Here is a 22,964-nt window from a genome sequence, read left to right as displayed (position 1 = left end):
GGCATCAAATGCGTCCAAATGCCGCGCCGTTACAAATTATGATGGTTATGAAGTTGTCATGAGTAAACAAATTTTCACATGCCCTTTGGTTTGCGTCGCGCAAGATGTGCCATTTGAGCATTTTTTTTTCTAGATTTGGAAATTCCTCATCGCAACCCTAACCGATGCCGGTGATACAAAGGCCAAAGTCGGCTAGGTTGCTTAACACTTGAGGAACAATCGTTGCGTCTTTATTACCCTTAGAAACCAGTTTTTCTATGAGTACGCGATTCGTACACGCAAAATGTGAAGCTCCGTCCCTTTTTCTGATGCTCAAGGCGTACGGTTCACTGCCATGCGGGCTCAGGGAGGGGCTAAGTGCAAAACAATTTTTCTAAACATAAAGTGCGTTTTAAGCGGTACAGAAAAACCTGGATCTACTTTGGTGCACTTCGTACTCAGTATTCCATCGCAGAATAGAGCGAAATAGCACGAGGCCTCAGAAATTTACTAAATGTAGCGCGTCTCATTTTCCCATTTACTGACAAAGCATTACTTTCCCAACTACTTACTTTTAATACCGTAAGTATTAGGCGAAATTTGTAGCACAATGAGCATTACAGGCGAGGCCTTGAATTTAGTTCAATGCCAAGTTTAAGGCATGGGGCTACTTTGTTCCAGATATATTGAAGTCCTCTGGGGTAGCGGTACCAGCTGCACAATCTGTCAGTTGATGACGCAGTAGGGCTAGACATTTCCCCGATGTACTCTCACGAAATCACCAATAAAAATGAACTCTCTCTGTATGGCACGAAGTGCCTTTTCAAAGAGACTCCACAAGCTTGCTAACGGGGCTAATAATTCGGCGCAGTTTGTAAGTATGTCATTCTAAATTACTTTGTTTAGTGTGGCTGGTATGAACAATTTTCATTCTATAAACCATTAGCGCATCCATCACTCCTTGTTAATTGGGGATGTAGTTAGACCAGGTAGCGCTGGCCTTGCACGACATAAAGGCAACTGCTCCACCGGGCTCTCGCCATATGCGTCAAATATATGCCTCCTTCACTAGACGTCTACGAGCAGTGTGTCATTAACGATGCGGATATCTCTCTAAGAAGTGTAAAATGCCCCACTGGGGCTGTCAAAGCAGTCTCCAGTGATGTGGGGGGCTGTTAACCGGTGCATTGCCGGAAATATTGTGATCCACTTTGCAGCATAATCTGGGCAGTACATACGCTAGTGTTCCACGTTTTCTGCAACCCCCCCCCAAATGACGACATAACGAGCTCAGAGGCAGGCCGTCGCATGAGGTCCAGCTTCAAAAGCGAAGCTACTATCTTTGCACAGTGTTCCACCCGCTGTTAGTCCCTTCATGAAACAAGGTTGACATTACTGGTCACGCAGAGACTTAAAATGGTCGCTAACTGCCCGTATGAAGGCAATCTGGAAGTCACGGGAAACTTTCAGAGTAGATGTAACTTGCAGTATTTCATGCCATCTGATCAGCGGCTTCCTTGTTCTTGGTGCCGACATAGGATGGTAGCCACTAGTCAAAGCCATTGTTGGTGAGATCTTTTACGAGATTTAATAGGCGTTGGCCGATCTTTCTGGTACGATTCGCACGCTGCCAGAGCTGCAGTTATGCCCTTGAATCAGTCAAAATAAGTTTCTGCGGTCTGCCTCACTTAAGCCGGCACACAGTAGCCGCTATCGCAACACACTCGCCCTCAGTGGATGAACCCGCATAGAGTAGTCAAGCCGCCGAGGACACCTGTGCATATGAAATGACGTATGCCGCTCCACTAGCCCCAAGGAAAGATCAACTGAGCCATCAGAAAAAAAACTTCAGCTGGTTCACGTAAGATTTTTAGGTTTTCAAGGGCCAAATATCTTACTGCTTCCACAGGGAGATTGTGCTTGACTCAGGCGGAGGACGTGGAGCTTCCGTAGGAAACTCTCACCCGACTATGGTGGCATTGAATCCTGCGTTTTCCCTGGACAATGAGGGCACACGACTCTCAAGGGGCTGAGTCCAGTATGGGCATGTGACGCTGTTCTTGTGGGAAAACGCCTTAGTATTGCTATTCTCACATCAGTGTCTTCTGAAGGGCTTATCTGCACGATCGACCTTTGCGAGGCCAGCAAGCCGAGTGTAGAAAACTCACTTTCCTGTAGAAAGGTATGGTTCACTGCTACTCCACAAACTTGAATTGCCGTCTTCATTTTTTCTGCCTGTGTATCGCTTTGAAGCGGTTGCACGACCCGACTCTGAAGGGAAAATCACGGATCCCTGCTACGGAATCCTACTAAAGTTGTGGGCCAAGCATAACTCATGGGTGATTTTCTCTCCCCCCCCCCCCCCCCCTCAGCTCTGGAAATTCTCTGAATGTTCACTCGTGCAGTCAGAGATGAAATAGTTGGGTCGACTGCCCGTTGCCAAGGTTGAATTCAAGAAACCACACGTGGGTGATTTGACGAGTGGGTATGTTTCCACAGACATCAGGACGTCCACCGGCTCCCACGGAAACTATTAATGCAAGGCGTTTAGGCAAAGTGTGTCAGGCCGACTGAGGAAAGATATATCTACATGGCATGGACAGTTTATTGGGCGGTTACTGCGAGCCGCTTGTGCGCGTACCCAAACTACCAAATGCAGATATTGTAAGCGTGCACCGATTTGTGAGCTGGTCGCCTGTTGTATTTTAGTTATCCAAGTATTCCATCGGCGGCCACTTTAACAATTACAGGAGACAGAACACTACCATAGCGTCTACTCCGTGAGACATTTCTTTCCTTGCCCAGCACGCTTCGTAACCGTACTTGGATGTGTCGGTCTGTAAGGAAGCTGTGGACGCTGTGGAATAGATTTTCGTATACCACCATTGAATATAGCCTGACCCCTATCGGTTGGGGGGTGGCATTCTAAGCATGTGAAAACATATCTAAGATTTTTTTTCGCACTGTGCGCCTAAATGACCAATCATGGCGTCCGAGCAGTATAGGATGACAAATAAAGAGGCCCATCATACGCATCATTCACACAGAGTGTCAAGGGCGTATTTATTGCACATAGAGGACTATCGCCATTTTGTAACTCTCACCATGGTAACAGTGGCTGCAATTAATCGTAACCGCGACGCATTGTTTCCGCGGACAATAAGCTCTAATAGGTTGTTAACCAACTATGTAAACGATATAGTTTCAGTTAAAGTGTGTATTCTTTTCAGCAATTCATTGCTTAGTTGGAAACAAAAAAATCGTTTGTCCACTGCCGCGGCGCATTAAGCCTGGGGCCTTCTACGACATCAGTTCTGGTGGCGACTGCATCATGACACAACAAAACTACTTGGCTGACGTCGCTGACAATCTCGATAATAAATTGTGAAGCGTGCTACAGATCCCTAGAAACTCAGGACGTTTTTCTACCAAAACCTTACCAAAACGCGATGTCGTTAGTTTCCAAAATATTTGCAGTATTTTATGCATTATTGCATGGCTTTAAAAACTAGCCTGTGAAAAAAAAAACAAGAAAAAAAAACGAATAAAGATCTTATTCAACCCATACCCCACGTGGTAAAGTCACAGGCGGTACCTTGACGACATAAAGCACGCGGAAGCATCTTTTTGTACCCGATGCTCAACAATACGTGCGGTCTTGCATACATGGCCGTTGCCAGCAGTGCTCGCAAAGTCGTGCTTATAACCATAGTAAAAACGGCCGAATAAGAAGGTCGCGGCACATCGTAATTGCCATTCCCATCATCATGACCCTCAGCTCGCAGAACGAAGAATTATCTTATAGGCAGCGGCGGATGACTTCTTTTCTTATACCACTGGGAAAGAAAGAACGAAGGCCTGTGAACCACCACGAAAGACAGTCACTGTTGAGATGGCGGCGCCGCAGTACTGCGCACTATTAAACCAAAAGCTTTCTTAGTTGCACCGATGGCATCCTGCCAAAAAAACCAATGCATTTCTCCATAGACACGCTGGTCGACCGAAAAGCTCTGATAAGATGTCTGGAAGCAGGGCGCGTGCATGAAACCCGGCTTCCACGGAAATAACGAAAAAGGAACTGCGCTAAATACGAAAATACGTCAGCTGATCATGAACAAGGAGCGCAATTGTATAACTTCATCTAAAAAACCAAATATCGGTACATATTTATATCGTTCGTACATGCGTTCACTTAGTGCTTAAAAAATTGTCACCTAGGTCCGTTCTTCGTTTGTGATTAGGGTGTTGAAAGGTTTGACGATCAATGGGACGCACTTTCAGTTAAGGTTGGACACACGTTTAACTGTCGCACTATGCTCTACTTTCTTTAGGAAGAGATAGTACATTTTCTCCTTGTGAGAAGACAGATTACAACCCTACCCTTTAAAGATGGCATGAAGACGATATGCACCCTTGTTTCCCTTGAAAGAAGCAGACTTGGATAACTGAAACAAATGTGTTCTGGCTCCTAACGACGTTTTTTTTTGCGCCCCAAAACAAGCTCACGAACTTAAATACTTCCCAATTGCCACCTGTAAAATGTCAGCAGTTACTTGGTATTCTCTGATTTCAAGATTATGTTAGTCGTGTTGTACCGTTAAAGTTGTGCGATAAAATGGAACAAGAAGGTAAACCGCAATCGCAGTGTGAGGTTTACTGACAGTTTCTTCTGTCAGCGTCAGCAAATAGCACACTATATTCACCGCAGCGTCGTACTTAAAGCGGCTTGTGGGTCGGCTGTTGAATCTGTTCGTTTCATTATATAAGTTTAGCTCAACGTTTTCGCTAACATTGGCGGGATCGTTATTCTGAAATGGAAATTTCAGAATAACGATTTCAGAATAACAGTGCCATTATTACGGGCGATTGCGAGTGGCACCGCGAGACGACCGGCCTATGTATGGCACCTGTCGTCCTGTAAACCAGAAACTCATTCAGTTACGCGTTAGCATGTTCATATTACACCTGTCATTCTATTCTGCGACCTCACCGATTCCCTTTAAATCTCCAGTTCACCGCGATTATCTTTTTATATTCTCGTGATTGTTAACAAAGATGGTGTTTTGGGGTATTTCGGAACGAGAAATAAAATCCGTACTGCTGTCCACGTCCCCTACCTTGAAGCCGATCTATGAATGAGTTTCGTGCGCACGCTACTCCACTGATCACAATATGCAACTTTATAGATAATATTTATTTTCGATACCTCCACTCTCATACGAAACCAAAGCAGAAGGGGGTCAGTTAGTGGATACAGAATACACAATTGACAGTTTCACATTTTGACAGCGGCATATTTTTTCAGACAATGTCTAAGAGGACACAAAGTTTGGAGGTAGAAATGCCTTAGGAGGCCTCGAGGCCCTTACAAAATTCAATAGGTACATTTTGAAATATGGCATTAATTACATACAAACACTGAACAGTTGGTACATACTGACAGATGGCATATAAGACACTTCTAATTACCCAGAAGACAATACAACGCTAGCTGCACGCGATCACAAGAGCACCGCCAATATTGCACCACAAAAAAACTTTCACTACGGTAAAACAGCGCCAGTTATTTCAACGGCAAAAACAAACTCCTTGACGCACAATGGTACGAGAACATTTATCCCACAAAAATAAACTCCTGGGAAACGCTAATACAGCTCATCATAAGAGTAAAAAGATAAAAAAAAACTTGAAAATTATTTACAGAACATGTCCTCGATTTTTGAGGTCAACCCTGACAATGATTGTATACTGATAATCAATGAATCTAAACTACTCCATTCTCTTATTGACATAAGAAAATGAATGCTTGAAGCAATCCTTGTTTAAAGTATATTCGGTAATGGTGTACGCATGTTTGTGTCTTAGTTCTCTTGATTCTGCTAGGGAGATATGTTTTAATTCATCGGTGAGGCTGCGGTTATGAAGGAGGTTGTGCGCAAATTTTATTCGTGCCAGTTTTGTTCTTGTCGCGAGCGTAGAAAGACCACAAGATTCTAAAAGGTTAGTTGGCGAGTCGGTGCGTTTGCACTTTTAGTGGATGGTGCAAGTGCTACAAAGGCGATGCAGTATATTAGAACGCTAGTTTTGCATGAACGTACGAGACATCAGTATACTCGTCTCGAATTCCGGATGTTTTATCGATGGCTCTCAGCCAGCGTCGCTAGTGGCTACGTGACCCTTCAAACGCTGCGACCCTCGTCTCAAGGGTTACGTGACAGGCTGTGCCAATGCCACGAACCTTTATTTTTTGCCGCTGCAAGGCTGTCGCCACTGCCAGAAGCCTTCCGGAAATGTTGATGGCCGTACTAAGAAAGCGCCACAAAAAAGAGGCATCGTAGTTTAAGCGTCCTTCAGAAGCCAATCTCATAAACCTCCAAGGCTGAATCACGTCGGTAGACAGATCAAATTACCATCAGATGTGGCAATCGTTAAGTAATTGCGTAATTATCCTTTTAATATTACTGTTACTTCCCCCTGTGATCACGCCGGCATTTTAGCTGAATCGTACCCGCCGCGGTGGCTCAGTGGCTAAGGCGTTGCGCTGCTGAGCACGAGGTCGCGGGTTCGATTCCCGGCTGCGGCGGCCGCTTTTCTGATGGAGGCGAAAAGCAAAAACGCCCGTGTGTTCGAGATTTTGGCGCACGTTAAAGATTCCCAGGAGGTCAAAAATTAATCCGGAGCCCTCCACTACAGCGCGCCTCATCGCCTGCGTTGCGTCGGCACGTTAAACCCTACAATCAAATCAAATTTAGCTGAATCGTCCTGTGTGAACGGACAGGAGACAGGAAAATTGGGCGCCCTAAAAGTGATCCATGGCGTGCATTTTCAGGTAAAAAGATAGAGCTGCTCTCGACCCGGCGATATGTACAGCCGAACTGAGGATTGGTAGTAAGCCTTGTCCGCAGCTAGGCATTTGACTGTAGGCCTCTGATTGTACAAATGATGCAACCAACCTGCGCCAGGTCTACAATGTCTAGTCAATCCCTGGAAGCAACGAGAATTGTTTTCCAAAACTACGCATAGTGAACCTACAGGTAAGAAGTACTTTGCCCGCTGATCTCAACTTTTACGACGATTATGATCAGAGCAAGCGTTTTGATGGTCTATGTGGTCGTGATGACCCGAGTTTTTATATCGAAGGTTCAGGTGTACTTGACACACACCTCAAGTACACACGCGCTCACACAGAGGCGCACGCACAGCGACCCGCGCACACAGATTACAAGGATTGTAATCATGATAATACGCACATACACGAACTGTGGATGGCACTGTTGTGTTTACTTTCATTTCCTGTACGTCCGCATAAATACCGAGCGTTCTCTTTTTTATTCTTTGTGTTTGAGCTTCCACGCTTTAAATAGGAATCTACCGCAGGCTCTGCTAGTGTCCAGTCATGATATGTGTGAAGGGCAAAAAAAACAGCGACACAAATTTGACAGTGCAGACGCAACACCGAGGATATTTATGGCTGGCAGTCTTGGCCAGATGCGATCGATTGACCATGCACCAATGGACCGGCCATTGCCGTTGACGGCGAGAATCGCATTACGGCCGTTACCCTTGTGCACATTACGATCGCCCTTCTAGGTTGCTTAACGATACTTCAAGGGCGGCAGTGAAAGGCCATCAGCGTTTATAAAGAAAAAATAAATATTTCTCAGCGGCTTCCACATCAGCTCTGGCTGCCTAAGGATCAATGCCCAGTGATCGTTATAAACACGCTTTCCTTTCAATAAGGATTGAAACAATGGATGCAATCGAACGCACACTGCTGCTTTTCCCGACATGGCGAGTCAAGTGAAAAATGGATAAAAAGCTGGTGAGAGCGCCTCTTATTTCAGTCATTCTTTAAGCTGTAATGTGCTTTTTCATGCAACAGGGAACTCCCTATGTCCTGTCGTAATCGCGGCGTTTTCTGCGGTATCGGAAGAGGGGCAACGTGACGTGGGTGCAACAACTGCTATAGGGGTACCTGTGACCTTGTCGGTGGCTTTCGCAGCACTGGTTTAAGCGAGGAAAAAGCTGATACGTGAAGAGCGTACATTTACAAGATGAACAGGGTGAAGGAGCACACAACACAAACTTTGATTTGTGTTGTGTGTAGCTCTAGTGCATTTCTTGCTAGCGCCTCTGTGCAGTTTGTGCCGCGTTCTGTGGCTCGTTGCAACCTAATACGTTGAACGCAACACAAGCGCTGACCTGCCTTACTCGTCCCAGCAGCCCTCGTGCATTCCTGGCTGGTGCAATGGCTCACTGTAGAAGAAACTCCAGTGCTCATTGCAAGATAATTCGGTGCAACGAGTCCTGTTGCTTAGACGAAAGTAAGAAGTATTAAGCTGCCTTTTAAAGTTTGCGCATACGGCGGGAACGATAACGTCCACCATGTATAGGAAGCCGCAGCGGAGATTGTGAAACCTGTGCCTGTTAGTTCCGGGAGTCCTTCACAGGTTGCGCATGGGCATTCAACGATTACTTCTACGGTGTACGGGGAGCTACAGCGGTGATTGTGAAATTGGTGCGGTCCGTTACCGGCGTCGTTAACAGCTTCGGCATGCGCAGTGGACGATAGCTTGCATGGGCCTCAACTAAACATACGAATTTAGACAAGCTGTATGATATGACTGAGTTTTGTGGGAAGGCCAGAAACGTTGGTTTTATGCGTCACGCGCAACGGTACGATGCACGTGTGAGCTAGACGACCCGAATTGATAAAATTACGGGAGTTCCAGTAAATAAATTTGCCTTCCCACACGCCATATCCGCGAGCAAGTGCCAAAAAAGTGGGCAAGAGGCGGTATAGGAAACAATGGCTACTTAAAATTCGGGGACTTCTCCGTACGGCTGTGTAGGGGGACAGAATTTTCAATTTTTTCAACGGAAGCAATACATTGGTTCTGATGGTTTGGGATTGTTAGACACCCCTGTTCATGCAAAGAGCCTTTGGTATACATTCGTATTCCTTCCCTTAAAGGGGCCCCGCAACACTTCCTTCAACATTTTTGAAATCATAAATGCTTGAAGAATGTACTCAGCCAACACACCCAGTACTTAGATTTGGGTGTCGCGAAGCACCTAAGGCAAAAATTACTGCTCTATGCCCATCAGATAACTTGTGAACTAGCTCAAAAGATTTTTTTTCTTTTTCCAATCTTGACGTTCTTCGACGGCTCGAATTACGTCGCTAAGGCCATATAGTGGCAGTTGGCCGGTTTTTCTTAAGTTTCAGCAATGGATGCTTTTCGATGGCAACTTTAAAAAACGCCACAAAAACAGCGCAGAAATAGAAGGCGCATCTGGTGCGACGAGTGAATCACGCAGTGCCGCTCCGTGCTGGCGATAACTGAAGCCTTCGCAGGGGTTCAAGACGCGAAGGAAAGACTGAAAGCGCTAATCAAAAGTGTTGCAGTGTCCCTTTAAATTGCCGTTTTTGTAGCCCGGGGATGGCGCTGCTCGGTGTAACGCGTAATGGGCAGGCAAGGTTTTCGTGGCACGTTTTTGAAGGAAAAATCTGAAACCCTATGAATTATTTTCGGGTCCCCAAAAGTAGATTACCATTTCTATCACAAGAATGAGCGTTATCGAACAATACTCTCACGAATGCTTGGTTTTAGCATACTTTTCATCGCCTGACGCTACTGTTGAGTAGGAAAAACAGAAATAAATGAAATAAATTACCGAGTTCTCCAACCTAAAAGCCTACACTTTTAGGGCAGTGGCCGTAGACGGTAATTGTGGGCAGTTATCTCATGAAAATACGGGCCTTGGCAATGCGCGCACCAGGCCTGAAGCTTTGCCTAATAGCTGCAGGTCGCGGAAAAGATGACCTAAAAACCACGTAGAACAAAGCTTTATACCCAGACCGCTCGTAATTATCGGGCGACAAGCGTGTCACATTTTCCTTCTCCGCGGCTATAGCAACGCCTACTTCCTCTTCCTTGATCGCTCACCAGAGAAGAGCAATAAGTTGACCTCGCGAAGAAACGTAGACGTTAGCCTACGAAATGGCCAAGATAAAGATCGCCGGAATGCAGCGGAACAGGAAGAATGCAGCGCTTCGGTGCTCCATCGTAGAAACTCAACGAAGCTACAGAAGAGCCAATACGAATGGGAGGAAGTAAGTGCCGGTAAAATAACTAAAAAATAAGTATACTGTGGAGTTCATTGTAGTGTTTACCGCGCCGACGCAATGCAGGCGATGAGGCACGCCGTAGTGGAGTACTCCGGATTAATTTTGACCACCTGGGGACCTTTATCGTGCGCCGAAATCTCGTACACACGAGCGTTTTTGCTTTTCGCCTCCATCAGACATGTGGCTGCCGTGGCCGGGAGTCGAACCCGCCACCTCGTGCTCAGCACCTCAACGCCTCAACCACTGAGCCACCACGGCGGGTAAAACTGTGAAGTTGGACGCTCATGCACAACTTCCAGTATTAAATTTAAAAAAATCATCAGCCCTCTCACTTTCTGAAGCGCGAGCAGCAAAGCTTTGATTTGTTTTACCTTAATCTACGGATCTATCTAGTCCAGACAGTGCAAGAAAAAAATGCTTGTTTGTAAATGGCGATTGAGCCCAGTTCGTCGTTAATTAGCTGAAGAAAGCTTTCAGGAACTTGAGTTTTATTCTAGAGGACAAATATGGGGCAGTCCGTTGTCCTCGCGTAGAAGCAGCTGTTTTGAAAACAGGCGGGAATTCCACAATATTTAAAAATCACTGTAAGGTACTTGTACTTAATTAGATAAAGTAGATTGAACTGGGGGTTCTGTAAACCGGCCTTTGCGGTTAATTGTCTTCTAACTTGATTAGTCTTGATTGCGATAAAACCATAATTACCGCCGTTTTCTGTAGCTATGCCCGCTTTCTAGAAGGCCATGTACTGATAGCCGATGGGAACACTGTAACATTTGAAACTCCAGTATAAACCAACTACAGCCAACTGCCGTAAAGAGGAACCCGATGGGGCCATGAAAGGTTCGAATCATCAGAAACTCATCTTACGCAGGTGCTTTTTTTTTGCATTACGCATGTTACAAGAGCAAAATTGTTGTTCCTATATATTCACAATGAAATTCGCCATAATCTGGTTCTTAATAACGACAACAAATTAAATGCAACACGGCGTAATGAGGCAGTCACCTTAGCTAACAACTCAGACGTAAGTTTTTTTTTTCAACATACTAAATTAGATTGAGAGCTTCAGAGAATTCGCGAGAAACTGGAGACGCAAATTTCTTCGCGTCGACGGACCGACATGGACCCCCGCAGGAGGCTAGCTATATGCAGGTTCGCTGTAAAAACCAGTCAAGGAGTATACAAACGGTTCCTGCCCGTCTTCTAAGGTGACATGGATTGGAACCCAGCCTCTAGACCTACTACGAATCTGTTGAAATAGCCCCGGTATACAGTATACATTGACATTTTTATGGCATGCTTGAAAAAAACTTGCTATTCCGATGAAAATTATTCGCAAGTGTGCCCTTACTTTTCCTAACCTAGCGTAGTAGCCTCGTTATTATAAATACCAAATATTGGAATGGCGCCTCTTACGAGTTCAAATTAAATATTCATGGCAGGGAGATTTTAAGCGCTGTATACTGCGCCTGCAAGAGAGGGTGATGTGATTATTTTTCTACAGGTTGATCATGTACGGTCGATAGTTTTGCCTTTGCGACCAACTTTTATTTTTAAAACCCTGAGCGCAGCTGTTCGCCAACTCACGCCAGCATCAAGTACTTCTCATGTTTTACCTTTCCAGTCTGTCAATAATTATCCTCGTGTTATCCTTTTTTTACCATTTACTATCGTTGTCTAGATCGAATAAAATCCTGCGCATTTGGGAGGAAAGCGTATTTAGGGTGCGGCGCTCTCTTCCTGAGTAAAAGAAACCACAAATATAAAATATAATATTGATTCATTGCGAAGATTTGCAAGGTCAAAATAACATCAATGCCAATTTGAGGGCAAACAAATTTGAAGAAATTTCGCAATATAATACTGAATATCACACGAGTGGTAAAACTTGCTAGCAGCAATTTATGGCGGCCAATTTTAACGAAATATTGAAGTTTGTTGCTAGATAAAGAAAAAAGCTGCCTGGAAAAAATAACACGAAATATATTGAGACTTCCCAAGCAGACAAATCTTCACCGCTCATTCTAACATAGTTGCTTTTAACACCGTCATTGTAACATAACACCGATTGGTGCACTGGCGCAAAAGACAATTCTCGCCAGTCAGGGAAAAGTTCAATCAGAAGAAATTGCATATACGTGGCTAGACTTCCCGTGGAATGAACCAGCATTTGTATTAGCTAAAAACACTTATTTCCAGGTCTTCTTCACTTGAAAACTTCTGAGAGATATATAGAGTGCGCCAGGATATTTTATGAGCAGCAAAAACGGACCTAAGAGTAATCACAATCCTGTTGACAGTATCGACCCTTTTCCTAAGGGTGTAAAAATGAAGAAACCACTGATTTGATGATAGCTAATCACCTGCCCACGGTAGCCCGGGCTCCACAATTTTTTTCATCCACGCACCATATTCATTTCCGCAAAATATACGCGAAAAGATACTTCCATCGCACCAAATATAAACACCATGCAGCTTCCTGGAGTAAAATAGTAGGTTCCGGGATTCACTTTTTATATCGCGGGGATCCTCCATTACCTACCATCGAAAGAACAAGCCAGAAAGGAACCAGTCGCCAAGGCGGTACTTCACGCGGAAAAGATGGGCGCTTACGTTTTTAGCAACATACCAGTAGGTGCGAAACTCTCTGAAGCTCCAGTGATAACGCAGCAGGCTAAATTTAAATACATGACCTGCACTGCTCGGCAACTGACCTTCTGGAGCCTATTTTGGGCGCCGTCCTCTATACATCGAACTTCCTGGGAGAGAGAGATAGACCCGCATCGCTTTGTCACAAAAACGTGAAGTCAGTGCCCGGAAGCAGGCAGTATTAGGAGAATTTTTGTCATCGCGGTAGAATTCGCTGTCTTGGAGAGACTCTGCAACGCTATCAGCATAAGCTTTCACCCTTTCTTTCGTGCCCGGATGCAATCGGAATCCCTTATCACCAGCACAGAGCGGTACTGCGCGGTCTGCTCGTCGAGCAAATACGCCTTGCAGAGTCTGCTTTGCTTTTGTTGCGGTTTTTTTAGTGACTTTGGTGTGCGCCAGCTGCTGCAACTGAACAGAATCCAGCCAGTAGCCGCGGCATAGCCCGAGTAATGTCTGTGATACACGGTGACTTTCTATTGACAATTGGACTTTCGCCCACAACTGCGCCCTATGTATTTACTGTGGGGCTCTCGATAGACAATTGATCCAACGGCCATCGGAAGGCCTTTCAAACAGCCGTGAAGCACATTCATAAGGCCACTCAAGCGGACAGACAATGCTCGGATCCGGAAAGAGATAAAAATGTTTTGGGCAAGTTTATGCGTGATCTAATGGGCGGAGAGCCGTAGTTTCTGTAAAACTTTCTTCGGGGCCTTCTATTCATAGTACTGAATGCGCTTATTGACTACGTTCTGAGCGCATTTTCTATTTACAAGAAAGGGCGAAGAAAAGTGTTCCGGGTCACTTTTAATATATAGAAGGAACTCATTACAATTTTCGGCTGTCATCGAATTAGAGCACTAAACGTCTGAGGCATGTTTCAGGACACAAAGAACAAAAGGGTGTTCAATGAGAGCCTCCGTTTCTATGTCATGTGAGCCTTTCCCGTGTGTAGTCGGTAAGTGTTTCCATTTATATCTTGCATTACTGCCGAAAATAGCTTCAGTATGCCTAAAGCCACCCAACTTGTTAGCTTCAGTTGTGACTGTACACAGAAAAGTTACACATAACTTCAAACTGAACAAAATGCAGCATTCAATCATTCAATCCTTTCCTTTCACACAAATGGTTTCGCCCTCTCTGACCGCTTCGCTCACCTTCGTTTTTCGGCCTACATTAGGAGGGTATTTATATGTAACACTGTGGAGAGCAGAAACAGAGCAAGCCAATTTCTCCCAACTCCAGGTCGAAAACCTTACCGGCAATGAGGAGAGATGTCACGGCCAGCATTGTGTTATGGTACGGTCCTGCCTATTGTACGCAACGGCACCTGAAAATGTGACTCCCGGCTCCCTGAACCCCCGCGCAGCTCCTGATATCCAAAGACCAGCCGATCGAGAGCACCCCAAAAAGCGACACTGAAGCCCGTGCAGAAAGGATATTCGGTCGGCGCGAGCGCGGCTTTTTATAACCTACGCGGAACAAGACGACGAAAAATTTTGGGGAGGGGGTGTCTACAAGGCGCGAGTAAACTGGACGTGCCGAGGCGGCTTCTTCTACCCGGGTTACACCTACGGCGCTCCATACTGACAAGAAGAAACAATTGGGCCGCCAGCAGCAAGAACGGCGTGAGACACCCTGGCATCCCCTCTCTGCTCTGCCATAATGATAAGACAAAAAAGACAGTCATCAACGGTGCCCTGGCTTCTTTCCACGCCCACAGGCTGTTCTTCCCTCAAAACCTCGCAGACAACCGATCGCAGTCTCGTTTCAAAGGCAACCCGCATGGCGAGAGGCACGGCAGACGCGGTTGGCGGCGCCTCGAATCGGCCGCCGCCGCTGTCGCTCTTCCTCGTGCGAGGAAATAAGCCCGTTCGGCAAGACCGGACGGGTCGGTGAAAGTGGAACAGCGGCGAGCGGACGACGGTGGCCGGGTGGGTAGCTCTGGATAAGGCGCCGAGCAGCGACGAACATCAGCGTCTGCAGAACTAGTTCCTGCCGCTGCTGTGGGCGTGGAGGTGCTACGCTGCCGACGTGTCGAAGGGCCTGGCCAGAGGAGGGGTCAATGTGCAGGGACAAAGCACGCTAGGCGAAATCGAGGGCACGATTAGGCACGAGAAAAGACTCATTTGTTTTCTGAAGTTCGGCTTCTTTACCGTCATGGCCGGTGTTGATTTGTTGCTTGTTTTTGTGTGTGTGTGTGTGACTTCGTCCTGGTGCTGGTGACCGTGTGCTGTCGACCCCTAAAAGCAGTTAGGTTGCGAAGCCGCAGTGTGTTTGAAGCGCAGGGGATGGTAGCAAACGGGGGCGTTTGTAAGTTATCGTGTACTTCGGTCCTCCAAGATATAATCGAAGCCCCTCACAAAATCATAATATCATGTCTATTTTTATTGATAGTTTCTGCTTAGACGCTGAAGCGTATTTAAAAAAAATACCGTCTATGAAGAACGCCCAACTACCAAACCACAAATCTACAGCTACTACAGCATTATAGAAGCCCAATATATATTGCATCATCATACGCGAGAACTGGCATGATGCAGTCTAAGATACTCTACTAATGCACTTTATTAATACACTCTAAAACCACTCAGAGCGTTGGAAGCACATTTGTCCGATAACGAATGAATACGTCCCTAACGGAGATGGCAAAGTCTTAAACGTCCTAGCTAATATTTCCTTTATTTTCCATCCTTGGAGATGGGGGAGGCAAGGAAAAAAAGCTGTACAATCATCCACGGCCAGGCCAGAGCGGCGGCGCGCGCTGTGTTGATACCAACGCGTGCGGGCACGCCTCCGCTCCAGCCAGGCCATGAATCAGCTTGACTTGCTCCCGCCCCCTTAGAAGCTCAGAAGCGTATCAGCACGGGCTATAAAAAATATTTACGTATCGGTATGGCAGGCCCCCGCTGCACCTGATAGTCTAAGTCAGGTCTTATTCTACCAGCAATCCTTACCGAAACAAAGCTGTTTCGTTTTATTATGCTAGTTTATTATACCCAACGTAGTATCGCACCGTGTATGCGGGTTTTGTTGCGTTCATTTGTCTGCGTGTGTTAGATTATGTAAAATATTAGGTCATAGAAAAAGAAACCGAGCCGAATTAATAAAGGCTGAGGAAAAGTACTCGCAGAGGCTGCCTGTCCGACCCAGATTCTGTTAGCATCCTCTTCGGCATGACCCCACTCACCGTCACCCTTGTCAGGTGCTTTAGAGCGGCTGGGGTCTGTGGAACGCAAGCGTGGTTGTATACGTTCATAGGAGGTGATAGCCGAATACTGCAGCTGGGTGGCCCACTCTGGTTCTTGCGAGGGAATGCTCTTTGGCTTACCGGGCGGTTTCATAGCAACACTGCGCCTACTCGGTGCATCCTTCCTGGCATCAAGGATGATGATTCCTGCAGGAGCAAGTGACGAGCCAACGTTGCGGTGTTCACGGCGTTCTTCAATGGTATACCATTTTCATTACTACTCGGGAAGTGTTATATAAAACATGTTGCTTTCTGTGATAGCATCACTATGCCCCAAAATAAAAAAAGCGTGACTTTAAAAAAAACCTGTGTGCGAACTGAATAGGTCATCGCTTTTCATTACAGGTCTATACTAGCGTTAGAATATCGTAAAATGCGCATTTGGCTACCTCCGGTCGTCGCTTGTGCTTACAGACGCAACTCCGTCTTAGCAAGCTGAGCAACGCATAAGTAACAACTGCCTTTGTTAACCGCACACGGCCGTTGCCCCTGTTTACAGTTCAAAATAAATGTTCCAATGTGCGTCATCCCCGCCCTTCTTCAAAGGAAGTTTTTGGGCGAGACACTTGAACCGCGAATAGAGCAACAAAACCGGCATCTTGTGCCCGTAACACAAAAAAGGCTTCTCTGTGGTGTACCAGTGCCCTAGACGTTTTGATCAGGAGGTGTCCGGCGGTACATGCTTGAGAAAAGACGCCTGCGGCCGCCATTGGTGCCGACAACAGAAAAAAGGTTCCTTCCCGCGGCTGTAGAAACCGTTAGCCTAAGTCGGCAGCAGCGGGTAATAATCGTACCCTCCGCCGCCCCCCCCCCCCCCCGGTATACAACGAAGATGACGTCAGGGGGAAAGCGCAAAAAGCAAATCACCATCGATGTGAAGTCACCCATGACGCAGGTGGGATGAACGAGCAGCGGTGCAACACGTAGCAGACAGATCGAAGACATTCGAGGGCGTTAGTGCGGATCGCAAAGCATCTCCAGCTGCCCAAAACATTCCCACAAAGCCAGGCGGCAGCAGTTTGTTTCAATCGCTTAACTAGCCATTCATGTTTGCGCATTTACAACTCGTAAGAAGTGCTTCTAAGTGTCTTCCGGTTTTTTTATTATCCATGTGAAGGCTCCAGCACACTCCCACAGGTTCGCCACACCGTAAAGATGAAGTGTCACTTAAAATTAAAAGAATCCGAACTGCCGCGTAAATTACTTCTCCGGAAAATATAGGCGATGAAAACGGGGAGGATGGGATTGGCGACACGGCGTTGGCTTAACAGAAATCCCATTCTTGAACCCACTCCGTAGCCTCATTAAACTTTGGTTTTAAATTGGTATGGCAAAAGTTGCGAATACTAAGCTAAAACTCCTATTCTCACCGTAGCAGCGATTTACTTCAGTTGTAAATAACTGTTTGAACGGCGTGAAATGATATTCTAAAAATGTTTGTTCCCAAACTTATAAGCTTATTCCGTCGGTGAAGTTAGTTAGCATCTCGCGCCGCTGTAACGCCCAGTAAGAACTTAAAATAAAGAAGACAGTTGCTTACGACGCGGGAGGGAAAGAGACAGCTCCATGTTTGTTAACTAGAATAAATCTCGAGTCCTTCAAGGTTTCATTGGGCTCGGAGCTAATTTCTCGATCGCAAATTACAAACCCTCGTGTTTTGTTTCGCGCATTTCGTGTACTGCGTCGAGCCTCGCATGCCATTCTTCTTCTCAGAGTGTAAGGGTACTACGTTTATTGTATTCTCTTTGATAATAACGAATAAATTACCGGTTTTTCTCAGCGCCCTTTTATTTCTTTTCGTTTCTTTTTCTCCTTGATTTCGGTTTCCCTGCTGGTGAATGTGTATTATCCATCACCGGCTTTATAGATAGCAACCTTCCCGTGCTCGATGATTCCGCGTGCCTGTTTTGTATTTCTTGTTTGTCATTTTTTTTCTTCTTTCCAGTGCCACTGCACCTGCCTGGGTTTCATTTGATCTCCATTTATCTACGTTTTGGTCTGCTCCCTTGGCGTGCCGTCGTTGTTATTCCGTAGTTTTTTCGGTCCATTGCACTTAGTATTCGCCAATTTACCCTTGAGGAGGTGCGCAGCTTTCCTGTGGTCGACGGTTGGCTACAAATGCGAAAGCTCGCTTAGTTAGGTTACTAAAGCACGCACCCGGCTGGCGTCCATCGAATGCGTGCCGACCCAGATATTGTTCGCAAAAGCGTCCACACCTACTAACCATTTGCTAACTAATTACATAACGTTCCACACGTTTGATGGCGCGCGTACTTCAAAATAATAAAACACAAAGGAATCCTGAGCGCCTTTTTTGGTATAGTATGAATGAGAAAAAAGAAACACGAAAACAATTCCTTTCCACGAGGATCTCCTCCCTTCTGTACGGAGGCAGGCGCTTGAAAAATGTCCCCAAAACAACTGCGGTTCTCGCCCTAGGTTTTGACAGAAGACGGCTGTCATACCCAACTTTGTCATTTGTTGCGCTTGTGCGCCGCCCCGTGGGAGTTCCTGCAAGCATGGCTCCAGTAATAGTGAAAAGGCCGCAGCTGTTCAAAAACCTGCCGTTGATTAGCGCTCCCTTCGCTGAAAATACATGTTTTTCAGTATTTGCTCACGAATGACGGCACTTCCAATCACAGGATGGTCCCGTTCGAGCTTTTTTATACAACTTCAAGCCTTCCCTATGAACTTCTGCACCTGCATAAAAAGTATTCTATAAATACGAAAGTTTCTCGACGTAAATCCCAAGTTGTGAACATTCTTATTTCTGAAAAGGGACAACAGGGAAAAAAAGGTTGCTTTATTCAAAATGGTTGCTATTTCTTATGGCCCTCGCGCTTTCCCTGAAGCAAGCGATGCTTTATTGACTGAGAGTATAAACCCTCTTATCCAGAATTTTATTTCTCCCGTTGAATGACGCGTTTCGTGACAACAGAGATGGCCTTTCTGGGGAAGAGACCTAAAGCCACCGATAGTATGCTGACTAAGGGTGCTGCTAATGCTGAAACGTCTTTTGGTTGCTCTGTTTACCAACTGGTTTTATAGATGCGCGGCCATACCACCCGAACCGCCGTGCAAACTTGCTCTGCTTCTGATCGAATTTATGCCTGGCTCCCTCTTGTTATGGTTGATGGCAATCGTTTTTGAAAATATCGGTATGCTCGACAAACAGGGTCACGTAATTGGCGATGCCATTTATTCCAACTGTCCATTGCTGTGTCAGACAATCCTAACGCGCCCGGCGGCTGTGCACCTACAGCCGGCAGAGTGCGCGCCGTATGAACTGGTGCTTCTATGCTTGCGTGTTCGTTCATAACTTTCGTTGTTGCTCCACCATTCTTACTACTTTAAGAAGAATGAGGGCTAAATTTAACCTTAAATGGCTAATTCTGCAAGCTTGTAATTGCGGTTTCTTTAGCGTTGAAGTTAACACTGCCTTAGCGATGCGCAACACGCTGCCCACAATACGTCATAAGTTAAGTGCGGAAAACTATCTGGGGTGTCGCATCCCTATGCCCTGCTTTACTCATTATTCCTCTGATTTGAGTGAAGTTTGCGTTAAAAGTAGTGTCACTATTATTGTAAGTAGTGTCAATAGTAGTGTCAGTAGTATCTTTCGGATGAACCATATTGCATTTTGTCTTCGTGGCCGCTTGAATTTATTGTGGTGTTCAACGCGCCAACGCAACGCAGCCGTTGAGGCGCGCCGTAGTGGAGGGCTCCGGATGAATTGTGACCACCTGGGGATCTTTAACGTGCGCCGAAATCTCGTACACACGGGCATTTTTGCTTTTCGCCTCTATCAGAAAAGTGGCCGCTGTGGCTTGGAATCGAACCGGCGACCTCGTACTCAACAGAGTAACGCCTTAGCCATTCGCCTACCGCGGCGGGTATGGCCGTTTAAATGAACGGAAACGCTGGTAAATATATAATGCTGGTCTAGCGCGCAGGTATGGTAACAGTGGGATTTGCTTGTGTAGGTTAAAATTTGGGTAGCAAAGAAGTGGGTCTAGACGGTAAATTTCCGGTGCTGGCCGGTATTAGTGGAGCTGATCGGTACAGCCGAATATTGGTTCATAGGACGGCTATATTTTATGCGAGAAGTCGCACGTCCTACTGCGAACTAAGCAAAGCTGGCGAGTTTGGGCATTGAATTCAGCACCAAGTTAAGGAGCCCGCTGCGCATACACAGCAATGTTTTGGCGCGCTTGCTTTTAAAGGCTTTTAAAGGCATTGGTTTTAAATGCCTTTAGCTCTGACTCTGCAGCGTGAATTGTAACACTGTCTGCTGTAAATTGGGTCATTATTTACTTTACTTTACATTGTCACTGGCTGCTATGGGTGGGTGGATATGCAGAAAGGCGGTCGTGATAACTGGGATACTGTACGTAGTGATAAACATATATATAGTAATACTTCGTTAACTCAAACTCGCATATCTCGAAAAATCGGCTCAGTCAAAATTTTACGTGGTACGGAACCATTTCCGATACGTCCCTTGTATTTGTTGCCTTTATTTCTAAGTATTTTTGAGCCAAACTGCGTATATCTCGAAATGTTGACTGAGAGTTGAACCAAAATTTCTCCACGGCGGACCGTTTCACAAGATTCTCGCGATGCTCCCGCGCCTAAGTCCCTCAATTATTTTCTCGTTAAGCTGCGCCTACCACAATGCCGATGTTTTCCCCGAACCTGAGCCTAGAGGCATATCAACTTTGTCAAGCAACCCTGTGACACGTCATGCGACGGTAGAGACATGCGCAGAGGTGCAGTGTACTCGAAGACAGAGGTGCGTCGTGCGGGGATAAACCCAATATAGAGCGCGGGTCCCTTTTCCGATGAAAAAAAAATGTATGGAGCACAAGCGTTCGCCGGACAACTGATGTTGCAGCCAGCGGCACCTATAAGTTCTTAAAACAAACTCAGCAGTTAGTTTAAAGCAGACTCAACAGTTCAGCGGATTTTCTATTTAAAGCATTTATGAAAAGCAAGATTGGAAGCTCCTGTTGGAGAGGTGGTAAGTAGTACCGCCGGTTTTGCAAAGAACGCCATATTTTAAGTCCATTCGCGCAACTTTGCTTATCTCGACAATCCGCGTATCTCGAAATATGTTTCGGTTTTTACTACGACTTAACGAGGTATTACTGTATACGATTCCTGCACCCATGTGTTCCCAATTATGTGGACTTTTTTGTAGTGACTTTTTCAGTTGCGTACAATGATGTCTACCTTTGCAACACTGCCAGGGAGGATTGGCATTACTCTGTAGGAAAATTAAATGTTCCAATGGCCGCCTGCCCGAGTCCAAACATTCCTGCTACACTCTACTATATCGCTGTCGTGACCGCGCCTGGGTCAATCACTTTACCGGGGTGGCGGACTGAGGGCCATTGACTTCTGTCTTCTGTTAGTGTGGGTCCTACTGCCTTCGACTGCACCCGGAAAGCCGAATCCTGCCCTGATGAGGAAGTGCTATTTCTGTCTTAGGGAGCCATTCTATTTCCGCTGCACTTATCTGGTCTGCATTGAAATGTACCTGGAGATGCATTTTAAACCGCAACAAGGAGAACTCTAAAACTGAAACAAAACATTCAAGCGCCACAAGTCCAACACAAACCTCCTAGACTAACACTGACCACTTGATGAGCTCGGAGGTGGTATACATAGTATGGCCAGGTTTATCAGCAGGGAGACCGCCGCATGTCATATAACAGACAGTCTCTGCAATGCGCACTTAGATGTTACGCTCCAACCTATCGAATGCCGCGATAATCATTATGCAGGGCATATTAAGATAACTGGAACGTGTACTCCTTCTTTGTCTTTCACTGCGGTGGGCGCAATAGGCAACACTATCTTCAATTGTGTTTAGGAGAGCTGACAGCATATGAGCTCGCAACAATACTCCGTAAACAGAAATCACTGCGACCAACTCCGCAAGGAGGCGCAAAACCATACAAGACCAGCAATTTCGTTCACCGGAGAGCTCGGGGCTGAGGTAGCACACAAAACGTGCACTTGGTTTGGAAATTCAATGTGTCTCTGCCTAAATGCCTTTCGAGACCTATGTGCATTCGGGGCCTCCTCTTTGGCCTAATGAATTTCACGTAATTTGCACATTTAATCCTTATGGAGAATTACCGTGAACTTTTCGCGCTGAATGAGGATAGTTTAACGTCGTCGCCAGCCATGGTACAACAACGCTTAGTTGCTAGACAGGAAAAAAAGAGCATCAGCCGGGGACGGAGTCCATGAGGCCCTGGGGTCGTGCCTCGAAGCCTCGGGAATTCTCCCGGCTCTCCGCTTTCATGTTGGCAAACCGAACTGTGTCCGTGTTTTTTTTGTGTGTGTGTTTGTGTGTGTGTTTGTGTGTGTGTTTCTGTGTGTGTGTGTGTGTGTGTGTGTGTGTGTGTGTGTGTGTGTGTGTGTGTGTGTGTGTGTGTGTGTGTGTGTGTGTGTGTGTGTGTGTGTGTGTGTGTGTGTGTGTGTGTGTGTGTGTGTGTGTGTGTGTGTGTGTGTGTGTGTGTGTGTGCGCGTGCGTGCGAGTGGGATTTGTTTAGTGTTTTTAGAGGTTAGTCTTAAGTCTTGTATATATATGCGCTGAGTCTTTAGTCATGTATATGTTCTACATATATGTACTTATTTGTCCAGTATATATTTACATATGTATCCTACCCTTTTCTCTCTCTTCCCTTTTCTGTCTACTTGTGTTCCCCATTCCCCACACACCGGCACCAGAAGCGTTCGGTGCCCACCCTTAGGTCAGACGAACTAAGCCTGCTGGTGGTATTACCTTTCCATTTTAACAATAACTTCCTTCATTCATAATGCGAATGTATTCTATGTCGCATGAATAAAAAAGTGTGGCTTCGGAGTGGCGTGATCAAGCTATGGTACCACGAATGGGCGACGTGCCTAAAGTAGGAAATATTTCGAAGGATCTGAGAT

General features: G+C 46.0%; 1 protein-coding gene across 1 annotated transcript in view; it reads right to left on the bottom strand.

Annotated features, from left to right (window-relative positions):
• Window positions 1–14,261, bottom strand: part of LOC144148967 (uncharacterized) — a 34,551-nt gene extending 20,290 nt beyond the window's left edge. The window contains exon 1 of the mRNA XM_077680486.1: window positions 14,023–14,261. Within this exon, the coding sequence (XP_077536612.1) occupies window positions 14,023–14,053 (31 nt within the window). The 5' untranslated portion in view covers window positions 14,054–14,261. The remainder of the gene's footprint in view (window positions 1–14,022) is intronic.
• Window positions 14,262–22,964: the final 8,703 nt, after the last annotated feature.

The sequence above is a fragment of the Haemaphysalis longicornis genome, unplaced genomic scaffold (genome assembly GCF_048455015.1).
Source record: "Haemaphysalis longicornis isolate Haplotype H1 unplaced genomic scaffold, Haemaphysalis longicornis Haplotype H1 scaffold_8, whole genome shotgun sequence".
In the NCBI taxonomy this organism is placed as follows: Eukaryota; Metazoa; Arthropoda; class Arachnida; order Ixodida; family Ixodidae; genus Haemaphysalis; species Haemaphysalis longicornis.
This window is presented reverse-complemented; position numbering and strand designations above follow the sequence as displayed.